At 33.8% G+C, this 10,576-nt stretch overlaps 1 protein-coding gene across 1 annotated transcript; it reads left to right on the top strand.

The window, feature by feature from the left end:
• The first annotated feature begins 1,272 nt into the window (after window positions 1–1,272).
• LOC119520627 (ankyrin repeat domain-containing protein 26-like) lies at window positions 1,273–10,182 on the top strand. The gene is made up of 3 exons (XM_037818599.1): window positions 1,273–1,841; window positions 6,978–7,023; window positions 8,195–10,182. Exons 1-3 carry the CDS (start codon window positions 1,653–1,655, stop codon window positions 8,239–8,241), a joined length of 282 nt encoding a protein of 93 aa, XP_037674527.1. The 5' UTR covers window positions 1,273–1,652; the 3' UTR covers window positions 8,242–10,182.
• The last annotated feature ends 394 nt before the right edge of the window (window positions 10,183–10,576 follow it).

Consider the following 10,576-nt stretch of genomic DNA (forward strand, 5'->3'; position numbering starts at 1 on the left):
ACAATTCATTTGTGTCAGTCACATTCACAATTTTGTGCTACTGTCACCACCATCCATTACCAAAACTTTTCTATCACCCAAAACAGAAACTGTACCAATTAAGCATTTACACCACATTCCCTACCCCCACCCACCCCCTAGTAACCTGTATTCTAGTTTCTGACTATGAATTTGTTTGTTCTAATTATTTCTTATCAGTGAGATCATACGATTATTTGTCTTTTGGTGTCTGACTTATTTCACTCAACGTGATGTCTTCAAGGTTCATCCATGTTGTCGCATTATCTGAACTTCATTCCTTTTAATGGCTGAATAGCATTCCATTATATTTATACACACACACACACACACACACACACACACACATTTTGTTTATCCATTCATCAGTTGATGGACACTTGGGTTGCTTCCATCTTTAGGCAATTTTGAATAATGCCACTATGGACATCAGTGTGAAAATACCTGTTCAAGTCTGCTTTTAATGCTTTTGGAGTTAATAGTGGGATTGCCAGGTCATATGTAATACTACACTTAACTTTCTGAGGAACTGCCAAACTGTCTTCCACAAAGACTGCACCATTTTACATTCCACCAACAATGAATGAGTGTTCCTAATTTTTCCACATCCTTCCCCATACTTGTTATTTTCCTTTTTTTAATAGTAGCCATTTTAATGGGTTTGAAATTCTATCTTGTGGTTTTGATTTGAAACAGTGTTTTTGAAGCTTTATGATTTTGACAATGATGTTATTATGATATTGCTTCTCAGCACTCTCCTAAATAGAAATATTAATGAGTGAGTTTGTTTGTTTATTTAGAGTTTAACTATTTTTTGAAAGATAGCTTAAACCCAGAGAAAGGGTCAAGTGCTACTAGTATTCTTGGCACATTCTGGCACTTGGTAAATGAGCTTTCCTTGAGTGTGAGCTTTCGTGTGGTCACTAGAGGGCGCGCTGAGACCAGCCGTCCTTTACTGCTTTTCCCCTCTCCGTAAAGGCGCATCTGTGAAGTAGGGAAAAGATGAACGTAGGGCCAAGGAAAGTGTAATTCAGCCTCAGGGCTGTGTGGAAGACAGGAAGGGCAAGTCTCACCTCCAGTGCCTTGATAAAAAGGTATGGAGATGTTTTAGTTTTTTGGATGAAGACCTCAGCTTATTATTCTCCCGCAGAGGTTGTGTAACTCTGTATTATTCCACAGTGCCTCGTGCTTAATTTTTGTAGGGTAGTGGTGGTTTGAGCGAATGCTTGAAAATATGGTTTTCCTGATCTCTAAACCAGTTTCCTCAGTACAAGTGTTTCTGTTGGCATCGAGACTCTTGTCAGTGGAGCCACTCCAGAAGGTGGCCATTGACAACACTGAGAGCCTTTTCTCCCCCTTCCAGCCTTCACTTGAAGTATTTGTTGGTTAGGAACCCCCTAGAATGTGTACTTTACTACAACAATTTTAAAGCTGTAATTGTATGTAGTAGGTATGCTCCGTCACATTTCAGTGTTACATCACTGTTTAATGGGCAATTCTGCTTACTGTTGTGCAACTTTAAAAGTGTACATCATTGAGGCATCATTTAAGGAAAAAGGAAATCCTAAGCATTTGTCTTTTATAATCATCACAGGACTAAGGAGCAGCTAGCAGAGAACACCACCAAATTACTCATGGAGAAGTTACGGAACAGATACTTAGTCAGCCCTCTTACCGTGACACCGGTCCTGGAGCCATCATGTGCTGGAAATCTTAATAATCATTCAGTGCTCAATAGAAATCTTATTCCAAGACAAAACGTAGTAATTCCTTCCTCAATCCCACGGCCTTCAAGTAATAGCATGGAGACCACCTTCACCAAGGTTAGTTCTGATATCTTTTTCCTTGGGTTTCAGGTTTCTGACATAATTCAAGTTTCAAATTTGGTGAAATACTGTGCTTCTTAATTACTCGAGCACCTTAAGTTCATAATTATTTGTGTTTACAAAGAAAGGATATAGAAAATTTACAGTTCTTTTTCGAGACCCTGAGTGTCTCATTTTCAAGAGATAGCCATTGTTAACTTTATTTAATAAATGTAACTAAACCGACACATTTTAAATTTCTTGAAAAGCTGTATACGTTTTGAAAAGTATTGCCTAATAACCAACAGTTGGAGATGTCTTGATTTTCTTTCTTGTTGATTTCAGGTTGGTTGTTGTTCATAACCTTTTTAAAGTTGTCCTGCACTATTGGAACTTTTCTACCCTAAGCACAAGTGAATTATTGGCATCCAAATATTTAAACACATGTGGGTGCTTATTATTTACAGGAATCCCAGATAAATCCTTTTAATTAAATAAATGTGTGACACTAAGTATATGAATTTTTATTTTTAAGTTAAAATTTTTGTCATTTTTTACATGAAAGTAAATCCTTAATTGCCATTTTACTTACAGCATTTTTATCTCAATTTTTATAAAGTATGTCTATTGCCCAGGCAATTACACCACATTTTTAAAACAGATCAAGCAAATGTTTGAGTTTTAAGAATGAAATTCACTTATAGTTCTACATCTTGCCATCATTTGAATGATTGATGGCTATAAGGCAGTGATATGAAGAATATTTTAATAGCAAGGAAAACAGTAAATAGTTATTAAAATATCTATTTCAGTGTATATCAGCTTATTATTTTGATAGTATTTTCATGATCTTCTACTCTAGGGAAGAGTAACATAGGCCATTGTTAAATGAAACCTAGACTTTTTTTTGGCTTCATGTCATTACAAATCAAAGAATTCTTCTGCACCCTATGCTACTTTTCTCTACACTAGGAAGGCCTTGCTGCCAAATATCTTAAAAATGAATAAATTGAATATTTTAGTATGTAAATGAAAGATCTTAGCTGCCTGATATGTTTTCATTATTTAGTTAGCTTCATTTCATTTTACTTTTCTGAAAAAAATGAGAGGGTTCAGGGTCTAAGTACTTCAAAGTCATCACATTGGATTATTGGGTACAGATAAGAAAATGAATGTCAAATACTTTTTTTTTAAATTGTTAAGCATGATGCAAACTTAAAATGCTCTCATTAATTCTCACCAAAAAGTCAGGTGATGTATTGTTTGAAAGAGTATGTAAATGCAGAAGCAATGAAAGAGAAAGTACTTGAGGATTTTTTCCCCCTTAATTTTTTTGGGGGGGGGCAAGGAGTTTTACTTTTTAGTATTTCCTAGATAGGTTGGAAATAATTTATTTTAAACTTAATGTAGTAGTCCAAGGTATACAGTCCCCTTGTAGGGCACTGGTTTGCCAGATCATGCTAGATTTAATAAGAGAAATTAAAAAGCACTACTCTGTCAAAATACAATGGTGTGTTCTTGGTGTCTTCATAATCGCTGTGTGATGCCATGAAAGGGTTGTTATACAGTTGTTATCCACAGAATTCTCAGAGTTACTGCAAGAAGATGCCTTCTATTTACAGGAATCCCAGATAAATCCTTTTAATTAAATAAATGTGTGACACTAAGTATATGAATTTTTATTTTTAAGTTAAAATTTTTGTCATTTTTTACATGAAAGTAAATCCTTAATTGCCATTATTTAAATAATTAAATAATCAGAATTTAATTATTTCCACCAGAAAAACATAAATTAACATTATGAGAAGAGGTGACATGATAGAAAGATACGGGTATTGGATGGGGCATTACAAAAGAACAGACTTCTAGAGGTTTTTAGCTATGACACTAGAAAATAAAATGTTAAAAGTAGCATTAATATTCTATGCTGTGTGAATATACCTCAATAAAATTGCATTAAAATTAGCATATTGTTAAAATTGTTTATAAATCACCTTTAGTTGTAAGGTTTCAACATTTTGGATTATTCCTACTGTGATTTCTGTCATGCCCAGCTTTTTTGTTTTCTCCTAATTTTAAAGAAAATGATTGTGATCAATTATTTCTCTAGTCTGTGATTTTGGTTGTACTGGTTGTTGAAGTTTCCCCGACATTCATAATATTTATTATATCTCTCACCATGACATGAAGGTTAGTCTTGCCACTTGACATCATTGTAGTGCTGATGAGTCCATATATATTTTCCTAATTTTTAGTTTCAGATTTCTCATTCTAGTTTAATTCTGGGATGCTTTGTCCTATAAAACAGAAGTAATTTACAGTTTTATCCTTATCCAATTCTATATTATTATAAGATATAAAAATTAAAACTAGTCTAAGCAGATAGATCACCAGTTAGATTTTATAGAACATACAATCCTTTTCTAAGAACTGAAAACTTTAAAATTTATTCCAGACAGTTTTATAAAAGAAAAATTTCTCTAGCTTAAAATTTTTTTATATTCAAGACTTGTCTGATATGTTTGTTCATATCCAATGCCTCATGCAATGCTTGGCACACAGGAGTTGCCTGGGATATGTTGTTTAACTCTGCTTAAATGGGAAGACTAAATTTACATTGATTTTGGATTTTTGGTGCATTACTGACACTTTAAAATAATTTCTAATGATTTATTTGAGTAATTTCTCTATTGTCAAGTGTCCATTCAATATAGTGACTTTTTCTAAAGATTGTTATACAAATACATCAAAGCTAAAACAATTAATAACCAGAAGACTTTAACTTTTTACATGACAGAACATTGTATCTCAGCAGAATATTGAGTCACATTTCTTCCCAACTAAAAATAAACCCCCTTTTTGCATCACCAAGACAATGCCTGTCTGTTCTGAATTTTAACTCTCATCAAACTATCATAATAGTTTTGCTAACTACTCATAAGGTAATGACTGGGTTTTAATAAACTTGTTTATTATTTCAATTATATGCTCTATATAATTCCACTTCATTTTATCTACTTAGAGAAATGCTTAGTAGTCATTTTATCCTTTGAAAGATATTCTTCTTCCAATTCTTCTTCTTTCATTTATCTTTTCACTTTACTGTGAGTTCTTTAAATATACGTATGGCTTTGTTACTTAATTCTTCAGCTCCTTGATCAGCAGTTCTTTTCTCTGTAGCAAAGTATGTGTATTTCATATTTACACACTAAGTGTAATTTCCTTGAAACATCCATCTTTTTACTGTTAGATATTCAATTGCAGTGGTTTAAATGGGCAAACTTGTTTGATACCAGATTTTAATCTAAAAATATCAATTTAACCATAGCCTGTCAATAAACAATTGTTGAATGAACATGGCAAATTTTGTTCCGATATTGGATGGAAGGTACAACCTTGGAAGCTTAGGGCTGGACCAAAGAGACCTCCTTGAGCCAAGAGAGAAGGTCCATCCTCGGTGCTTGGAGGGGAGGTGGGGGGCTCCGCCCTAATGTTCAGGAAGAGTGTGGCTGTCTCCCCAGTGCTCAGGGTGGGGCCCAGGCCCTTGCATTCAGGGGGAGCCTGTCCCCCACTCAGGAAGACCCTGGTCTCTGCCCCAGTGCTGGGAAGGTGTGGTGCTGCCGCTCCAGCAGGCACAGAGGACAAGCACCAATCCAGAGGTGACTCTCGGACTTGAGAATCTGCTGGAGATTGCACTGCTGCATTTCAGACTTGCTTGGGGCCTCTGACCCCTGTTTTCCTTCTAGTTTCTCCCTTCTGGAATGGGAATATCTATCCTATGTCTGACCCACCATAGTCTGGGAAGCAGATAAGTTGTTTTCAAAGTTACACAGGTCCACAGAGAAGAACTTTTGGCCCAATAAGGACCACACCTGTCATGGATTTTGATGAGACTTTACCCGTAGAGGTGTTGCTAAAATGTAACTTAAGGCTTTTGGGATGTTGCGATGAAATGAATATATTTCATTCATATGTCTTTTGACATATGAGGACAGACTGTGGTATTTGTCATGGCAGCCTGGCAAACTAAGACATCAGTATACTGTTTTAGACTGTTAGATGGGAACACTGCAATATAGTTTGAAATATTCCTACACATTTCATAATTACGTAGGTAAATGTAACTATAATTACAATTAGTTGTTTAAAAAAATTGGTCCTAATTTCTGTAAAGGAAAACAAAGTTACTATTAGAGTTATACATTGTTTTCTTGTTCCCAATTCTAGAAAGTCATAAATCAAAGAAACTAAGTTTGAAAACTATCTCTAACCTAAATTTATCCTTCCTTCAAGCAAATTTTCTGAACTCTTTGTGTTCATATGAATAAAGAATGTTTCAATCCTGATATAGGTAGTATATGTTTACTTAATTTTTTGCCATTAGAATTTTCGCATGATATTAAGACAGTACCACTTTCTTCATTTTCTGTATTTATGATTCTGTGCTGAAAAATTAATCACATAGAATATACTTTCTTTTCTAAAAGTACAGAATGGAAAGTTTGCTTTAATTTATTTTTATTATAGAGATATATATCCACTATATATATATTACATAAAAATTCCCATTTCAACAATTTTTAGTACACTGTTGATATTAATTGCATTCAGTGTTGTGCTACCGTCACCACCATCCATTACCAAGATTTTTTCATGACCCAAAACAGAATCTTTGTACTTTTAAGCATCAATACCCCATTTCCCCATCCCTGAGTTTATTTTAAGGAAAAATACCATAAAAGTAAAAAACTGGTTTCAACTTTTTATAAATAGAGTTTACTAAGAACTGTAAAATAATGCATTCAGTGCTAAACATGACTTGAATTGTTCAACCTTCTTTGTCCCATTAAGATCAAATATTGCCCTTCTGAAATGATGTTTATTCAGTAGATCAATGATTAATTGTACTGTTTATCAGATTAATCTAATAACATTACAGATATATATATATCTCACTCTATTATCTAAACTTAGAGTAAAACTTGTTTTATTTAATTTATGTGATTATTTTTCTCTTTAAGCAATCCCCAAGTTAAGTCTAGTCTCTAAAAAGTAGTATTTAAAGGCCACATTTCATAAGATATGTGCCATTCTTACTATATTGTCTCTCTCATTTAACTTAAACATCATAAATAATATTTGACTTAATTACAGCTGCAGCAGGAGTTGGAAAGAAATATAACTAGAGAAATACGGAAAGGTATGTTGATAAAATTTACTAATTACATTTAGATAGCATTGATTTCTGAAATAAACTATAAATAGTAAATGCCATCCCTTTTTATAGTTTGGATATTAGATGCAATGTTAAATATTTTTTCTTATATACATCTAATGAAAGACATTAAAGCATAAACATTCATAATGAAGAATATAATTATTCTTCATTTAATCATCATGTTTCTGTATCTTTTAAACATCACAGAAAGTCTACGTATCCCTTTTTATTTCTGGCTATAGCCTGCCTTCACTTCTGCCATACCTAGGGAGCTGTCAGCCTGCCCACTGAAACTCTTCTCAAGGAAACAGAAGGAAAGCATTAGCCACTTCTCTTTACTGTAGTAGCAACAGGAGGCCAAAAAAAACCAGACTAATCTCTTGATACTTAGTCAAGCAATTTCTATTCAAATAGCTGTCACTTGACTAGTGACATTTTAAATCTCCAGTCATTCCCTTTGTCATTGCCTTCCTTTTGCCCTCAGGATAATTCTAGATTCCTTAGCATGGAATAAAAACCCTCAAAATCGATAGGGTTCTTGCTAAGTTATTCAGCGCTATAACTTGCCCACTTACCCCTACTCTCTCCCTTTGCTCTTGCATGTAACCAAACTAGACTACTTATATAACTCCAGAAGGCTTCTTCCTGACACAATTTTTACTTATCCTTAGAGTAGCAACTTACATGTCACCTGCACTAAAAGTCCTGTGATACTGACACAAAACTGGGATAGATGTTCCCCCCATGTGTTCCAATAGTACTCTGTTTTTGTACCTGTTATATATGTGATTTTGTATGAAAGTGGCCTGTTCATCTGGTTTTTAAGGTTATAGTACACAATTGTGGAGGGGTAGACTTTGTCATTTTCATCTTATAATCCAGTGCTTGTCAAAATACCATAGCAAAAGGTTGTTGAATAAATAAACGAAGAATAAAAAATCAGAAGCCCTGATATTTAGTCACAGTGACAATTTAATTTGTAAATACAGGCAAATTATATGTAACAGTAACTGTATTTTGAACTGTAGCTGTACAAACATTTTTCATTCTTACTAACACTAATAAAGTTCTCGACTTTCTTTACTGACTTCTACTTAGTTTTAACTATTAAGTATTTTAGATTAAAGATTTAATTCTTTCTTTTTCTTTCTAGCTGCTGCTGATTTTGAACCTGGATCCTATAGAGTTTCTCTAGTCTGATGAGTCAAATCAAAATCAAGATCTAATTTTAAAAACATCACAAGAATATGTAGCGATTTTAAAGAAAAAGTATATGATCTGAAAGACACATAATAAGAATTTATTTACTAGGCTGTTTACATAATATTCTAATGGTTTCCTGTTGTATGATATGTGAAAATATTAAAGGAAAATATTTTTTGTATAATATATATATGATAAAAATTTACATAGATTACTTCAAACTGTTTCTCAGCATCTGAAACTTTTAAATGGATTTTGCAAATGAAAACCAGCATTATTGAGTTTTACATAGCCAAAATTCCAGCTGTTTAAACAAGTTATTGTTACTACTTCAGTAGATGTATTTATTTGTAAGATAAATACATCTAAGATGTATTCATTTGTAAGATAAATACATCTAAGATGTATTCATTTCTAAGATGTATTTTTAAGATTCATTCGTAAGATGTATTTGTAAGATTCATTTGTAAGATGTAGTTGTAAGATTCATTTGTAAGATCTATTTGTAAGAGTCATTTGTAAGATTCATTTGTAAGATGTATTTGTAAGATTCATTTGCAAGATGTATTTATTTGTAAGTTATCACTATATAACTATAAAGATTTAGGTAGCCATCATTTTGATATATTACTGCTATGTCAGTTGTTAGTGTTTAGAACTATTAAAATTGTTATGGTGCCATCAAACTATATTTTAATAATTGTAAACCTTGATTTATAGATATTTCTTCATGGAGAAATAAGGTTTGCCTAAGGCTTTTCACCTTTTCTATTCATTTTTTATTCACTTTTTGAAAACATACATCTTAAAATTAGAGAAAAATTTGCAAGTTTTAATACAAAGGGCTTTTTCCCGCTGAAACATTTGAAAGAATAAATTGCCAATGTGATGCCCATCACTGCTAATTACTTTGCTATGTATTTCCTACAAACAAGGACATTCTACACAACTACAGTATAACCATCACAATCAGAAAATTAATGTTAATACATTCTATTATTTAATCCTCAGACCTTTTAAATCTTGCCACTTGTCTCAGTGCCCTTTGAAAGAAAAGGATCCATTTCTGAATCATGGATTGCATTTCATTGTTGTGTCTGTATTGTCTCCTTCAATCTGGAATAATTTCTTGGTCTTTCCTTGACTTTCATGACCTTGATGCTTTTGAAAATTGAAGGCCAGTAGTGTAGAATGTCCCCCAGTGTGGATTTTTCTGATGTTTCCTTATGATGAGATTCAGATTATATGATTTTGGCAAAAATATCACAGAAATGATCCTGCAGTCTTCTTCTTGCATCCTGTCTGATGACCCACAGTTTGAATTGCTATATTTTAAATAATTTTTTTCTCTCTTCTAGTTCACTAATTGTCTCCTCTACTGTGTCCAATTTGCTGCCTGACCTGTCCATAGAATTTGAAATTTTGGTGTTGCATTTTCCATTTATACAAGTTTGCTTGGGTCTTTCACAACCCCACTAGAAAATATTAATACTTTTCTATTCTCTGAAGAGATTTTACACACAGATTTATATATGCATTGAAGTGGGGCCCTAAAGTGAGCTCCCTCCCCTAAATCTGTAACAAGAGTGTCCCCTTCCCCCATAACCGGTAATGACTGCAAAGTAAACATTAAGCCCTGAGAAGGAGGGAGTGAAACTGTGCCATTTTAGGGAGTGAGACTTGCAGATGTACGCATTAGCCAAGAGTAACCGTTTCAATAATTAATCATTGCACCAGCCTTGAGAAAACTTCTCAAGCTTGCTAAAGATCTTAAGCACCCATTAATTAACCGCCAACTCTGCTTTTGTCAAAGTAGCTTGCTTGCATTTTCAGGATGTGGTTTCTGCCTATATAAGTCTCAAGCACTCTCTGGTGGGGGCTGCTTACTGAACTCCCTGCACGGAGTGGCAGGCGGCAGTCACCGGCCGGTTAAATAAAGGCTCTTTAAATTCTGTTCGGCTGTCTCGTACTCTAACTCGCGGGCACTGTAACATGCATATGACATCTACGGCTTTTGTCATTTCCTAAGGGCCTGCTTGTAGGAAGAAATAAGGGTAGAGACAACTAATCAGCAAATGGGAACTACTACACATTAGCCCTTGATGTGAGAATTGTATAGGTTTGTAACATGAATTTTACAGATTCTGTTTTATATATGAGTACAGTGAAAGATTCCATCCTCTCTTCTTCCAGGAATAGCCAAGTGATCACCCAAGGAAGGGAGGGTATTTGAAAAACTTATACACAAATGTTTTAGCAGCATTGATCATAATAACCAAAAAGCGGAACAATCTGAATATCCATTAGCTGATAACTGAATAAACAAAATGTA

The sequence above is a fragment of the Choloepus didactylus genome, chromosome 25 (genome assembly GCF_015220235.1).
Source record: "Choloepus didactylus isolate mChoDid1 chromosome 25, mChoDid1.pri, whole genome shotgun sequence".
In the NCBI taxonomy this organism is placed as follows: Eukaryota; Metazoa; Chordata; class Mammalia; order Pilosa; family Megalonychidae; genus Choloepus; species Choloepus didactylus.